Source organism: Chaetura pelagica, unplaced genomic scaffold (assembly GCF_000747805.2).
Source record: "Chaetura pelagica isolate M959 unplaced genomic scaffold, ChaPel_1.0 scaffold147, whole genome shotgun sequence".
In the NCBI taxonomy this organism is placed as follows: Eukaryota; Metazoa; Chordata; class Aves; order Apodiformes; family Apodidae; genus Chaetura; species Chaetura pelagica.
Window position 1 is genome coordinate 1,312,730 of NW_009954194.1, and position 16,228 is coordinate 1,328,957.

The 16,228-nt window shown below is 36.4% G+C and overlaps 1 protein-coding gene across 1 annotated transcript in view; it reads right to left on the reverse strand.

The window, feature by feature from the left end:
• Nucleotides 1–374: 374 nt before the first annotated feature.
• The window catches only part of CC2D2A (coiled-coil and C2 domain containing 2A), a 48,068-nt gene continuing 32,214 nt past the window's right edge, over nucleotides 375–16,228 (reverse strand). Inside the window, 14 exon segments of the mRNA XM_010003100.1 lie at nucleotides 375–563; nucleotides 1,564–1,741; nucleotides 2,142–2,200; nucleotides 2,803–2,925; nucleotides 3,483–3,617; nucleotides 4,201–4,314; nucleotides 5,111–5,200; nucleotides 5,671–5,874; nucleotides 8,139–8,315; nucleotides 10,650–10,748; nucleotides 11,930–12,026; nucleotides 12,147–12,256; nucleotides 13,655–13,760; nucleotides 15,202–15,369. Of these exon segments, the coding sequence (XP_010001402.1) occupies nucleotides 375–563; nucleotides 1,564–1,741; nucleotides 2,142–2,200; nucleotides 2,803–2,925; nucleotides 3,483–3,617; nucleotides 4,201–4,314; nucleotides 5,111–5,200; nucleotides 5,671–5,874; nucleotides 8,139–8,315; nucleotides 10,650–10,748; nucleotides 11,930–12,026; nucleotides 12,147–12,256; nucleotides 13,655–13,760; nucleotides 15,202–15,369 (1,849 nt within the window).

Below are 16,228 nucleotides of genomic sequence, written 5' to 3' on the forward strand. Positions count from 1 at the left end.
TCAGCATTAGCAGTTAACACCACTTTACACACTAAGAAGTGAATTTTATTTTTAGTAAACTTACCCTAGTAAAACATTAGCAAAGTAACTTGAGGGAACTTGTACTACATAGTAACAGTCAGAAATTCTTGTATAAAATTAGTACAAACTCATTAACTTTTTTGGTACAAACGTTTATTAAAATACTTTGTCTTTAACTTTTAAAGGAAATGTGTCTTACACCACTAAATATCTTCAGTGGTTGCAGGGTGAATAAAGCTCATGTATTTGCAGCTACTCAAAATCAGGTTCTCACTTGGGATTCAGAAGTGTGAGAAATCTGTTATTTACCCTTACATTAGCAAATTTCTTCCAAGTATTCTGATTAGTCCATACTACTTATTTCGTACAAGCGAAGCCACATAAATCCATACAGAGAAAACATTTTGGGGATACGCATGAACATATACAGCTAAAGCAAATTCAACATTGGAAATGTCAATGGTATGAACTCCTGTGCTGTGTACAGCTTCTATTAAAGGCCTGACTTCAGAAAATGGCCTGTGAATGGGAAATCCAGAGATCTGGAAGAAAGAAAGGAAAAAAAAACACCTCATAAGGTAAGAAGAAAAGGTAAAGGCACCTGAATAAATGCATAGTTTTAAAATTAAATCTGTTTCACTGTGCATGCAAATGTATCTGTTCTGTTGCTGGCCTGAGGAGATGCAATAAAAAGCACATTTTGTATTTTAATACCACCTCCCTATTTCATATAATCCTGGCAAACTTTGGATGTTTTTCCTCTGTAGTTTGGGTTCTGTTCAAACTAAAGATATTTAGAAATCCAGTAGAATAAAAGGATGTTACTGAAGGCATACAGCAGAACTTTGTGGCTTTTCTTCCTCTTAACTGGTTTTAATTCATTATATTCTTCTGGCTTGGGATGTGAGGTGGCAGGTGTTTCTTGCCCATAATACATTTCAGGTCCAACAGAAACCTCAACTCTTTTGGAAGTTGCCATGGTTATGCACAGTATTGGTAACATGAGTGTTTCACCTGAAGAGCAAAAGGACTAACCCTTTAGAACGGTCTGGAGGAAATGTATAAATACACTAGTGGCATCAATGAATACTGAAGTAAGTATTCTTCTGTCTTTAAAGGGTGGAGCAAAGAGTAGACAGCTGAAGTGTAGAGCACATTGCTGTCCTTGAAAGTGGACTGTGTTGCATTACTTAGCACCAGTGCCAGGTTCATACTGACCAGACTTGAGAACTACTGCACTGATTAACACAGAAGCATTCAGTGCTTGGAGACAGCACCTGCATTTATGTATTGGAGGTAGTGACTGCTCTGGTACAGCAGTAACACAAGAACAGTGCAGCCAGTTTATCTTTATATTCAATAGAGGTTTTTATCTTCAACATCAACAAATGAAATCAAAGAAATTATCACTCCTTCACTCCATAAATATTGCATTGGTTTATCTTGTGGTACAAAAGCTTTTTATACCCGAGTACCGGTACTAAATCCTAGGACTTTAGTCTCCTAGTTCTATGCACAAGCCATACACATTCACAACTGTACCTTGTAATCTCCCAGCTGTTTTTGCAGCTCTGCCTCATGGTCATCTTCTACATCTTTGCCTTGGTTTTGTTCCAGCAGTGGTAGAAAGTTACGGAGGGTAGAGGTACAGTACCTGTTCCAGCGAGTTAGATGCCTTGGTCTCCATTCCATAATCTTATCTTTTAATAGTTTTTCAATCCTGTAATAAAATATACTAATTACTACAGGTTGGTATTTACTGGACACCTTGACACACTTACGGGGAAGATAAATACCTCAGTTAAATTGAGTGCTATTTAAAAGCACAGAAAAGCAATCCCAGCATAGCTATATGGTGCCTGCATCTCCACTAACCGTGGGAGGCCAGGGGCTTACAACCCTCTTTTGCTTATTAGGAAACTACAGCACTGCCAGATCAGTTTTTTCTATCTGGTAATCTCTAAAAGAGCATTTAAAGCTGACTTTTTTTTGGCCATTGTCAATTCCTAGTGTTCAAAGCAGGTTTTTAGCACCTGTGCATGAACATACTTGAGGGGGATGTAAAAAGATGTTCCACCTCTAGTGATGAGCACTGACAACATTTGTTTTGGTAAAATTACCTGCCTTGTAGTTCCACTGCAGCAGCCTTGTCTGAGTGCTGATAAACTAATTCTTCAGGCTAGCAATAAATACAAAGGTTAAATATTAAAAAACACAGTTTCTTCTAGCTATACAGCAATGGAACTTCAGGAGTTCCACTGAGAATGAACATGTGAGTACCATTATGTGAATATTATTTAGTAGACCATTATTTTGTATTTTAATAAAAACATTTGAGATGTTTGTGTGTAATGATGTGTTTTTTTTCTTTTCTGATGAAACTGTACCTGTAGTAAACAAGAAAAATTCCTGGTGGTTTGCAAAGGATGTGTGTACAGCTTGAAATAATGCCTTCCTAGCTGTAAGGCAAAAGTTGACATTTTCTTTATAACACCATGTTACTTCTTGGGATAGGGTTGTGTTAAGAGATTTGTCCCATTTACTTCACTGTTGTTCTGAGATCTTACACAGAAGACAACAGCTGTGCATTCATTCCATATAAAACCAAAGACTTTGCCCTATTCCTGTTTTCATGTTTTAAGGAGTGTCTGGGAAAATATTTTTAAGAGCCAATACTATTAAATAAATATAATTAGCCATAAATATCTTATTCTCTACTTCTTCATACTAAGCCTGTGATTGCAATCTCTTCAGTTGAGTTGGTAATAGATCCATTAATACCTGAATGCTGTAGAGACCTGGGTATGGCAAACTTCTGGAAAAGAAAGACTTCCAAAGTTTTGGTTTGCTGGTATCAAAATTTATCCGTACTGGGGAATCATAGTCTTGCATATTAAACCAAATCTACAAGAAAGCAATTTTGTTTTAACTTTCACCATATCATAGCTATGGAACATGTTATACTTACATGGCAAAAAAATTCTATTTAATCTTGACTCCCTCTAGTAATTACCAGTGAGAGGGAGAGACCATACAAAACAACCCCAAACTGATCAAAACTACCCCCCCAGAACACTTTCAATGGCAGAGAGAAGTGACACTTCTGAAATAAATGCACCTTAGAATATTAAATTCACACCCAAAAGGTCTTTTGTTTAGAGTAAGACCCTAGAAGATTAAAACCCAAAACTTAAAAGTACATAACACTGCAAATGACTTCTCCAGGCATGTTTTCAATACAAGAAAGGAAAGCAAATGTTTGCTATATTTTGGTGCACAATGGAAGCCTGACTCACTGTTTCTGTTCAGTGGTTCCAAAAAATGAGGAGCAAACATTTATATTTGAGTTTTCATTCAGTTTAACCCTAGGGCTCTTTTTTTAAACTCACCAGTTCTGTGTTTTCTAAGTTTCAGACTCACTCTAAAGTGTATAGAAATGTGACAGTGCTGGGTACACTTACATTATCACAGCTGATCAGACAGTACACATTTTGTAAGGGGCAGAAAGTATCATACTGTCCATAAAAGCATCCAGTACTGGGATTCCAAACTACGTATTGGCCTTGTTCCAAAGTTAATACATAGGCAGTTGGTCCCTAGGAAGTAAAAAAAAAAAAAAGTATGAGAAATATTTTAAAACTGGCTACAAAGACAGTATGGTTTGTATTGTTTGGAGTATTAAACTTTTGGGGTCAACTGGTTGGAAGAATTTACAAGTTCAATGCAAGTCAACCAACTAACAGTTACATAATGATGTGTTCTCTGTCTTTTTCTTGTGGCAGAGAAATGTTAGACATAAACAGCCCTGAACCATTCTTAAAACACAGGTTCCTTTCAGTCAGCTTGGTTCAGCCATGAACTGATGCAAAATTCCATATGCAAGAAAGGACCTTAAAGATCATCTAGTTCCAACCCCCTGCATGGGCATGGACACCTCCCACTACAGCAGGTTGCTCAGAGCCCCAATCCAACCTGCCCTTGAACATTTCCAGGAAGAAGCAGCCACAACTTCCCTGGGCAACCTGTGCCAGTGTCTCACCACCCTCACACTAGAGAATTTCTTCCAAAGAAAACTTCCTAGAAAAGCATACCAGCAAGAAACAATTCTATCCATTGGTGGGCACCAAAGATGTCAGAAAATCAAAGCGAATATTCAAACCAAATGAAAAAAAATCTTACCTCAGGAATAGCATTTCCCATGATAAGCCAGGCTTTCTTCCCCATACCAAGAAAATAATTACACAAGAGCACAGCATGTTCTTCCTCATCTCCCGACAGCAGATAAAGAAATTGCTATTTGAGATGCAAGGAGAAAAAAAAAAAAAAAGTCTATGCAGTGTTCTCAATTTGTTCTTAATATGTTTCTGAAACAAAGGAGTCCTCTCAGATCTTTGCAATTGATCTGTATTACTTATTGGGCACTGCTTCAACATGCAGGATGAAAAATGAATGCTGAGAAAATCCATGAATGCAGATCAGAAATGCTACCACATGAGCTACGGTCTTTGTCTTTTGAGTTACGCTGAAAAGTTCTGAGACAGTAAAAATGTAATCTATGCTTAACATTTGCTGTAATTCTAGAGATAAGATGTATTTGTATGTGACAAAGAATGCTGTCTCCTCTTATTTCTGACATTATATGCAATGTTTTTTCTCTAGTTCCTTGAAACTACAATGGTCCATTTTAAGTCTAGTTTTTAATTCTCCATCAGTCAGCACCCTTTCACTTGTGCATGACTAGCCACTTAGGATTGTTTTATAATGGAAAAAACCCCAAAAAGCAGGAAAAACTTAAATCCCTAAGCATTCTTAGGGCCAATCAGTTGCAACTTACCAAAAACGAACATTTTGGCTCATACCAAGATTGAGCAACTTTTCTGCAGCTTTAGTCCTCATTCTTTGAAATAAATGGCTTATAAAGAAAAATAGACCTCACAATAATAGAGTTATTATAATATATATATATAATAATAGGTCTGAAAGCACCTCAAGTGCTCATCTAGTACAAACTTCTCCCAGAAGCAAGAGCTGCTGGGATGTTACCTCATATGCAGGAAGATAAAGGACTTGTGTTTAATGCATTGCTTACATCTGATGTACTCCATAAGTCACAAATTCCAGCAAATGACACACTATCTGGCAAAAAAGGAATCAAAGCAACATATCGAGCCACCAATTCCTGCAAGAACACAAAAAAGAACAAGTCACACCTTCCATCCATGACATGGCTATCTAACACCAGTGGTTTGATACCAGATGTGAAGCACAATGCTGTTTCTGCAGACATCAATGACAAAACACTGACTAACCTCATCACAGTTGCAGCTGGCTCGTTTTAGAATGTGTATCAAAGATTGGTATGTTTTACTGTCACTGAAGTTTGGCATAATTCTTTGTCCTTTAAAGTACAATAATCTTTAATATACTTTTTTTCCAGAGAAAGCAAATATCCTTTCCCAGCATCATTCTGCATAGATTTACTGTGTATTACACAGTCATTACAACTTTATTCTGTATCTTTAGTGTTTCCTTTCCACAAAACAAAGCTATATAGCAAACATACAATGTTATGTGCCCATGTGCACGTGCATACACACATATTCTGAAATATATATCCCAGAAACTTCACTATCTTTTCTAAGTACTTACTGCTACTGTTTGAGAGCTATTTGGGGTGGCATCAAGAAGCTCCTGTGGTGGATTCAGAGGTTTGATATATCTGGTAATAAAAACTGTTTTCCCACTGAGGTCAATTACAGTCGTTAGGCATTGACGGTTTGGAAACTTTGATGTACATTCAGCTTCATACTTCTCTGCTGCCTGGAGCAGCTTCTCATCTTCTTGGGTATCAAACTTCAAAAGACAGTAGAGTTAATAAAAAACAGTTTTATTTATAGTTTGGGCTTAAGTCTTTACTATATTTGGCCTTATTACACCATTTACAGGATCAGACAAGGAGTGTAAAATTATTTCCTAGCAGCATTTTTAACTTTCCTGGCAGTACATTCTTTGGCTCACAGACATAAGAAAGGTGAAGGTGATGGAAAATCAGGCAAATTGCATTTACTTACAAACACACATAATGACCTGTACCTGTAAGTACAGGCTTTCTTAAAGCACTGAAAAACACAGTGGAAGTTACGGCCAAGTAAAGCTGCAGGGGTGAGTATGGAATGCCACACATTAATTAAAAGTAAACAATTATTGTTAGGAACTAATCCTACATGCTATTCCATCACACTCCATTAAAACGACAACTGAGGTTATGCACAAAATTCCAGTAACCTCTATGTAAGTACTGCAACAACCCCAACTAATGCCCAAATATTTGCAGAGAAGGTCCAAGTAATTTTTACATAAATCCTTATCATTCAGACTTGTCTAAAGCTTTAATGCTTTTAGATGCGATTCCCTGGAGGCAAATCTAGGATTCAAAAGCACATATTAATTATACAACAATGACATTTATTTGTTCATATGTCACCTATTATGTCATCTTTTAAAGGTCTTAGGATCAGTCAAAACAGTTTTTTTACTTAGAATCTCTTGTCTATTTCCAGTGGTGCTGAGAATTAAAGATCATGCTTCATAGAATTTTGGTTCCAAGTAAACCACTTTGTTGTTTGTTACCCTTCTTCTCAAACTAACTAGGAGTGGAACAGCTGGGCAGTGCCCTGTAGCTAAGGCCTCCAAGTCAGCAGAGAAGACACACACTGGTGATTCTTCTGAACCATAACCAACAGCTAAAGCATGCAGCTTCCAGCACTTTGTAAAGTTGTAGGTAGTAATTCACTGCAAATATTACTGGCAAATAAACAAGCACTATATCAGAGTTGAAGAGCACAAACGGCAAAATGATTGCTTAAAGGCAAAAAACACACTAAATCTTAAATGGTGAATAAAAGGAATTAAAACTTATTTATTAATATTGTACCTTAAGCATTTCATTCATCTATATAGAGATTCAGGAAGGACAGCAAGAAAGAGAGGAAAAATAGCTGAAGAAATAAAAAGAGGTAGTGAAAATTAAACTAAAATTAAGCATAGCACCCTAAACAGTACCTGAGTATGTAAAATGACAGAAGGAATGGCTAGGAATAGCAACTAAGGACTCAGCTACTAAAGAAGCTTCAAGGCTGCTAAGTTTATATTTATAGCTTTGAGTCCTAGTAATAATAATCTTATCATTCAAACTGATTAACCTTAAAAGGCATCCATGAATGCCCTTTATTAATTTTATTTTCAACAGTATTTTCAACAGTTCAACTGTTAACACTTCCCACAGTATTGCATGAGAGCAAGAAAACACAGGAGTGGATAGTTTCCAAGACTATAATTTATCAGGAAAAAGGGCTTTTAAAATGCATCATACAATTTTACATTTACTCTGAAAAAGAAATTACTTAACCATAGGCATTTCTCTCCAGTTCCTGTTTGGTCTAATAAGTAACCAGTGTAGCACTGAATTGGAAATGATCTGCTGCTGTTTGTTCATGAAAAACATACATTCTTGCCAAATGGATCTCAAATTCATTGCATAATGTTACATAAAAGAGCAAGCAGTGTATGCATTTTAACTACATATTGTTGCTGTTAGTGTAAGGCGCTTCTGGTTTAGAAAAATAACTGAAAAAAATAACAGCTGCTGTTTAAAAATAACTGTCTTCAAGATCTGAAGGAATGCATGCAACCATAAATAATAAATGCTCTATTTGAATAGTATAAACACAGAAGCAAGAAAATACTATATTTGCAGCTGCCACCTCCTTTTCATCCACTGTTAACAAACACATTAATACTTTTTTGTTTACAGAAGTAATGGGAAAATTGTATGCTCACAGATAATGAATGCAAATTTGCTTCCTGTTAACTCTGGAACTAGGTACCTGGTGAAAGTTACTTCTCATGTATTAAATGTCCATCTGGCTTAATGGTGCCTCCAACTAAATTGAACTGAGCTAAGAAATTTGAAGTAGAACACCCAGAATTTGTATGCAAGTCCTACCATACTTGTTTTCATGTCTTCAGCACACTGAGCATAACCTCTCTAAATGCATATCAAAACCTGCACCATGTGAAACAAAAAGCAAGAATGTGATGGATTACTGATTAGTTACCTTTTCTCTGATTGACTCTCCAGGAATAAGCTGTGGTTCAATGGTAATAAACAGGGTAACATACGAGCCCTCGCGCAGATTTCGCACAGAATCATAACCCCTCTCGAGTCCCATGTTCTTTTCTTTGCTGTAGCCAAGAAGGACTGGAGGAATATCCATCTTAAATGTACCATCAATCTACAACATTTACAGGAAAATATTTCTCATTAGAAGCAAAAAACCAAAACTTCCTTCTCAAATAAATTTACTACCTGTATTCAAATATTTTGCTCCTTTGATTTCTTTATTTATCTGAATTACACAACAGTAAAATGAGAGAATATGACATATATGCTGATTAACTGTGGGGAAAACACAAGGTATCTCAGTGTTAAATGCATTAATTGCAACTGGATTTTAGCCCCTCTTGCATATTATTTGTACTAATATTTAATATCCATAGATGGATGCCTTCTACCCTAAAGCTACCGATGCCTCTTGGGTGCCCATTCAACCGGCTTCCCCTCCATGGCTTCTGACAGCCTCAACCACCCTTTGCACCTCACTCTGCCACCACAAAAAGAAGATAAAGTCCTTCAAGAAGGTCATGCCAGGCAAATCTCAACAGTGGAAGCACACTGCTTTAAAGAGAAAAACAAGATGATCTACCTCCTGATTTGGGCAGAATTCAGATGACTGCCATCAAAAATGATGTCTTCAGTGGACATGGAAGATGAATGCGACTCACTGGGCTGGCCCATCAAACACTTAGGAACAAAAATAAGTTTTGATAAGAAGAAAATTCTAAATAAGTAACTCTGCTGCAGTACAGTGGAACAGGATGAAGAAATGCTTAATTGCTACTGATATTTAATTGCTAGATGCACCTTGATAGAACTGCTGGACTGATCAGGCTTTTCCCAAATCAGTAAGAAATCCTGTTGAGATGAAAAGAATCTCTGATGATGGCAAGATCAATGCAGGCACTCACACTGCTTATGGAATCACAAACTCAACACCTCCTCAAAGAGAGTCATGAGTGCATCTGACAGGAATCCTGGAGCTACTCTGGTCCTAAAACAGAAAGGCTGATACACCAACAAGAGGCTTGAAGAAGAGACACTGACATCAATATTGGTAATCCTCAAAGACAGACTATAAGCTGTGTCCTTCTCTACATACTGCAGTCTGTCCTTCTCTACAACAGCAGTCTGGTAAAATGTTTTAAGTCTGCCCATTAAGTCTCTCAGTGTGAGCAGACACTTCTCAGATGGATTTCATGCATTCAGCACAGAACTTTTCCTGAAAAAAGTGAAGGATCTTGTTCTTTCTTGTTTGTTGATCTGTAACTACTGTGGTCACATGTGACATTGTCTGCCTAGAATGGCCCAAAGACTCATGGAGAAGGCTAAACCTACTATGTCCATCATCTTTGAAGTCAAAGTTTCATTCTGTAAGGGCACCACAACCCTCAAACACCTAAATTAATTGATTAACCGCCCAAGTTGAGGATAGCATATTATTAATGATCTAGCATAACTGGACTAGCACAGGTTAGATGTCCACTGCCCAAAATTCCTCAGCAATGGAAAGAATCCCATAATTTCTTGAATCCCATGATAATTATAACAAGAAGCCCAAGAAAACCACTTTGAACTCCAAGCACTGCACTTAAATTAATTGAGACCCCTGAAGACTTCTCCTTCACCTAAGGAATCCAGGAGGCTCACAGTATGCCTTAAATCTGTAAGAGTCTGAGAAGTGCCCAATTAGAGCCAGAGAAAAGCAAATTAATGTGCCATTACCTACGCAACTGATGTCAGAATCTTCATGAATTAAGAAACTGGGACTTCTGTGATATGACTTGATCGACACATGAAAGTAACTGCCTTGCAGAAAGACTCCTACAGCAAGATGACAATATGATAGGACTATGGATTTGAAAAATTACTTTCCTTAACCTAAGCCCAGGATGGGTGGCTGGACAAAAAAAAATGTTTCTCCCCTATCAAGACCTGCCTGCATTAGTATCACTCCCATAACTAACTGTTGATATATCTTCAATAAATCTTCCCTTGAAAAGTTCTAAATGTGGAGGAAAGAGAAATGGGGAGAGGCAAAGGTGAAAATTTGGTGATTCATGAGAAGTGCGAAAAAAGAAAAATGAGGTCAAGCTTCTTATCACCTATCTAAATTATATTCCTCTTCATAGTTCATCCATCTAGGCTGTGCAATACCAGAGATCTCAAAAGCCACTGCCAAAACCATGTAAAGAATTTGCACTTTTAACCTCATTAGTGGAGAAGGCCAGCCTGCATTGTCAGTGTGGAAGTATGTCTATCTCTTTTCCATTCAAAATGTTGAACTGACAAATGCTCACCAAATCTGACAGCAAACAGTGGTTTGAAGGACACAATTCCATAAAAATAAACTAACGTACAGAGAATGTCATTAAATCTGACATTCCATTATCAGCCTTTTACCATTCTCCAGTTCTGTATCTTAAGAGATTTACTCCAAGTTGACACTTACCCTTCCTTGAAAATATATTGTAGTAAATGGAATCTTAACACATCCCAGCCAGTGTCTCTCAACATGAGCATGGATTCCACTTCCTCTTTCACGATCATCCTATTAAAAAGACATCCAGTATAAAACTTTGTAAGACAGCTTCACTTCCTTCAATTCAATCAACAATATAATTAAGGTGTTAATAAAAATTCGGTATTGTTTTAATAATTTACTATAAAGTTCAGTTATACCAATGATTGTTTTGCATGCCTTTCAAGCATGCCAGATCCTGAACTAATACAAGAAAGTCATGGTGCATGACAAAAAATACTTGCACTTCAGGGTTCAATTTCTGTAAAACCTCTGATGGAGAACTCAAACATCTGACAAGTCCACAAGAATCTTCTCAAAGTAAATGACACCATGATATTCTAATGAAAAATTTTGCTAGTATTTAAAGAAGCATTTTGAAGGTAAAATTGTGTGAAAATCTAATGAAACCCTGGGGAATGGAAGCATTGTTTTTGTGTGTATTCCTATCAGGGATGTCCTACAAGTTACTTAGAATAGAAAAAAAGATTCTCTAAAGGCTAGAGGGACATGTGTGCTTCAAGACTGTGTATTTCTTCCTTCTGCTTCATCAAATTCCATTTTAATTTTGAGGACAGAATTCTGTTCTCAGTGAAATGTGTGCATTATTTATATTTGGGTACTATTTTCAAGAAGGTTGAATGCTGCTATTTTTGTGCATGCTGAATAGACTGGGAAAGCTTTCACTGGTTTCAGCAGGGGAAGGAGTTATGCCAACACTGAGAGCTTACAAAAATTTCTTACTAGTACTTGCAATTTAATCTCATTCCAAAACATTAATATATACAACAAAAAGATGTTTGTTTTTTTCACCAAATAGCTTGTAAAATAGGATGAGACAGAGCATAAAAAGATAGTGAATAAAAAAATACAGAAACTTGGATCATTCCTTTGGAATTCTGTAAAAGATTCTGACTCAGTTTAATAAAAGAATTCAGATTAGAGTGCATATGTTGCCTCTCCATTTTAGCATCTCCAATTTTATTAAATGTCAGTAAAAATAGATTACATACACGTCTAACTCTAACAGCAGATAATATAGTACAAGCTCTATTTGTACAGCCAAAGTTAACACTATAAAGACTGCTCTCTCCAACAGTTTAAAAAAATGAGGCTCAGGAGGGTGGAAGCTATTACACTGAAAAGTCTGTCAACTTCCAAGAAGCTCATAATATTCTTTCATGTACACTGTCCTTCAATGATGAACTCACCTCTACAGCATCATGAAGTACTTCATCAAAAACATTAATGAAGACTTCATCCTTCACTGACTGCAAACTGTGGGTGCTGTAGTCACCATTAGGAGCTCTGAGAAGGTTAAATAAACCAAAAAAGTTATTTAAACAGAAGTGGAAAATTTGAATAAATTTGCATGCTCAAATTGAATCTGAATTACTCAGACTTAATTTGGTTTCATTTTTGCCACACCTAAATGGAAGCTCAAGTTCCTCATTCCAGTTGGGGTTTGGACCCTCTGCTGTTGTTGTCCTGCAGATTGTTCGCTGAAAAGAAACTTCTACAAAGGGGCGAACTAAAACCTATACACAGAGATCAAAACAAAAGAAACAGATCACTATAAAAATTCACTAGAACTTACTAAATTACACATTTTCATGTATTTAGAAAAGTAAACATATACTTCGTGGAGATCAGGCTTGTCCAGCCCAGATAAAACCTTAACACACCTTAAATACTGCACTTTCCAGGCTTCTAAGCATTTACAAAGCTTTAAAAATATTTTATATGTTAGCATTTCCGAGAACTACTGTATTCAGAATACTTGACATATTTATATACACCAGCAAAACCACTTTTCCCTCTGAGAGTGGTAAAGCTACTGGCTATCTAATCAAAGAAACTGAAATAGAACATGTGAACTAGACACCAGTGGAAAAAAGTGCACTTATATCCTCTTATCTGTAATCCAAGAAGCCTTCTGCTGCAATCCTGGCTGTCTCTGAAACTGGTCCCTATCACAGATAAGCAACTCCTACTAGACACAACAAACCTCTAATGTGATTAAAAATGCCTTAATGGAACACTTCATTAGTGTTCAAATGCATATTGTAGAATGTTTTCTATTTTTCAGGAAGCAGTAATATTGAAGGAATATGGTAAGAAAAACAGAAAAAAAAATCCTCAAGGGCTTCCATCTTCATTCAGAAGGATGTTGAATTCAGTTGTCAATAGCAAGCAAATGTTGTTTCAGCATCAGTCATAAGAATGGCTGAGCTCGTTTAGACTGACAGTGCACTAGGTTCAAAATTCAGGCTGTGAAAATGGCCACGAGCAGACACAGACAGAAGAGTATGAACAGAGCAGGCATATATTTTTTCTTATTACTCTTTGAGACCTTAATAATTTTTAGGACTTCCCTAAGCATGTAACTGTTTTTCTATTTAGTAACTCCCAATGGATCACACTTGAAATACTTGTCCAGTACCCACTTCAATGCAAGCAAAGCTCTTCATTCCACAGCACATGCAAGCAGCTTCTCTGAGTATCCTACTAATTGGTGCATGAAGAGTCACAACCTTCTGCCTGTTTTGAACTCCTACCAGCTTAATTTGACAATCCCTCACTCTTGTACTGAGTCAGTCAACAGTCAATTCCTATCAACAGTCTCCATATTACTCCTGATTTTGTGCCTCTCTACCATATTTCTCCTCCTCTACTTGCAGTTCCTGCAATTCTGGCTGAAAAAACCCATCAATTTTTGCTGTACAGTACCCATTTCATATTTCTGACATCCTTATTGCCCTTCTCTGAACCTTTTGCAGCTTTACTATCTCTACAGAGATCACAGAATGGGCAATGTGCCAACCTCACTAACAAGATATCTTTCTGATGTTAAAAGTTACTGTCTGTGGAAAAGAGGAATGCTCACAACTTCATGTTAGACTTCACAATCAGAAAATATTAGTTTCGTAATATACCTGGTTGAATGCCCAGTCTGGGCTATCAGCTGGGCTCTGAGCTGATGGCACAGCTGCAAACATCTCGTTAAAGGACCTTGAAGACTTGGATGGTTGTTGAAGTTTGCTACAAGAGGAAGCAGACAACAATAAGAGGGGACACCTTACAAAACATTAATCCCTCACTTTTTGGATCAACCATACAGAATTCTGTAAATACTTCTGATTTTTTTATGTTATGGCTTTAACCTTGGAAATATATTTATTCAATCAAATAACAAGTAGCAAGTGTGTAGCTTGTGTAAGCCTCACTGCAAAAGAGTGCTTTGTGCCTGGAGTGCCTCTCTTCTGAAAACTATCAACCCCAAACTTTTTTTTTTCTGCCTCCCCTGTAAAATCTCCTTAAGTTATAGGTTTTTCAGTTTAAGGAGATGAAACCCCACAGAATTAATACAGTGTGGACTTCATGATATCAAGGTTAGGCCTCTATGACAAAAGTAAACTCCTATGAATATTACACAACTGGCATCCCGTGAGTGGAACAAAATAAACATTAGCATGTTTACTTTTATAGTGTTTCCACATAACTTTTTTTGTAATAACAACACAGTGGAGATTATAAAATTGTAACTATTCATGGAGAAAGGAGCTCAAATAAAATATCATATAATGCAAAAAGATTGGGAAAGGTTTTAGTTATTTTTGTAATAACAATAATGAATACAAATTATCACCTCTTCCTTCCTGGCAACATGTTTCTACTATTAACTGCTTTTCTCAGTATGAACTTATTTACAGAATCCAACAGAACCTTTATTGTAGTAAAGAGATAAAACAGCAGAAGATGCTAAATTCTGTATACACAGTAGTTTGTCAGCTTGAAAACACCTCTGAGTTAAATTCAAGGTGTATTCATTTTGGGAAAGAGAGAATGCTGTATTAATTCATTGCTTTTAGAAGTGAACCAGACTGCTCAGAACTCAAGCACCTCCACATGATGCAGCACCACGCAGTGCAGGCATTGCCTTGATGTGCCTGAAGGTAATGGTCACCTTTAAAATCAGCCAGAGCCAAATTAGGCTCAGTCCATTAACTTAAACAATCATGACGAAGATACTACACTCAGGAAGCAAATATCCCTCAATAAGGAACAGGAGTTTTCTTAATACTTATTTTTTTTATTTAATTAAGATACTAACAATTCAGATTGCCCTGAATGTAACTACCAGGCTTGCTTAAAGTATAATTCATCTGATATTACCAGAGTTATAATATTGTCAAAGATGTAAGCTACCTTCCAGACACTTTTTCCTCAAGCAGATGAAGAGTTTTTGGTAAAACTTTTTTTGAATTTAGCAGTTATTGATAAATGATCATGTTATTCTACAAACCTACAAAACAACAGTTCTTTATAATGATTAATAAAAAGACAAATGTATATATGTTTTTATTATGAGGATCAAAGCAACACACATGGCTGAATTGCAACATTAGTTGCTTCAGCTGCCCTCAATACACAGTTGCAACCAGAAAATGGATCTGTACTGGAAACAGGCATTTAAACATACCTCATAACTGATTTTCTCACTGGAATATTATAAGCTCTAACGATGTTTACTAACAGTTTTATGTCTCCATCTGATAAGTTCTGTGCTGTGACCTTCTTCCTTTCTTTTCTTTTTGGCTTTAGTGGTCGTTTTGTCTCTGTCAGTTTCAAGAGGCCGAGTCCTAAAACGCTAATAATAATAATAAAAATATTTAATAATTTTTGCATAAAATCCGATATTCTAGTGTTCCCATCACCCACATGCAAGTTATGCACTAACATGAAAAGGAAATACATGTTCCTGTTAGCACCATACAAAACTCTTTGAAAAGTCAACATGTTGTAATTGTTGAGTATGACAGAATCAATTTCTATCTTATATTCAGATATTATAACTTGAATGTGCAAAAAAGGTGTGGTTTGTTTTTTTTCCAAAACTATAGGTACAAATAAGACAAAGACACAACTTCAACACTGATCTAAACTACAGTGCTATAAACAAGGTATCTAGCAGATGATGGCTACCACTCTCTGGAACAAGCAAAAAACCTAATTATGCAGCTATGTGTAACAAACAACAGCCTATAGAAAGAAAGCAGAATCAAAGTGCCACAACATACCCTGGACCCTCAGAACTTAGAACCCAAGGCAAAGCAGAAAGAAAGAAAAGAAAAAAAACAACAAAGAAAAAACATACAAAATAGGAAAAGAAAAAACAGCAGATGTATATTTTTACACATCACTGATATTCACTGCAGACATTTCAAAACCTGCTTTAAAAACAAATGCAAGTGGCATTATTACTTTATACATAATAAAAAAAACCCCACCACAGTAATTCCTGTTATAATAACATGAACCCAGGAATTGCTCAAATATCTAACTAAACTGATACTTCAAACAAATAATGGTATATTTTAAATTCATGAATTAGCATTCATGATAAGAAAATATCAACGAAGCGTTTTGATTTTAAATGTCTCCCAAAGCTGACTATAGTCTCCTTCGGATTTTTCCATTCTGTGATGTGAAAACACGAACTAAAAAAT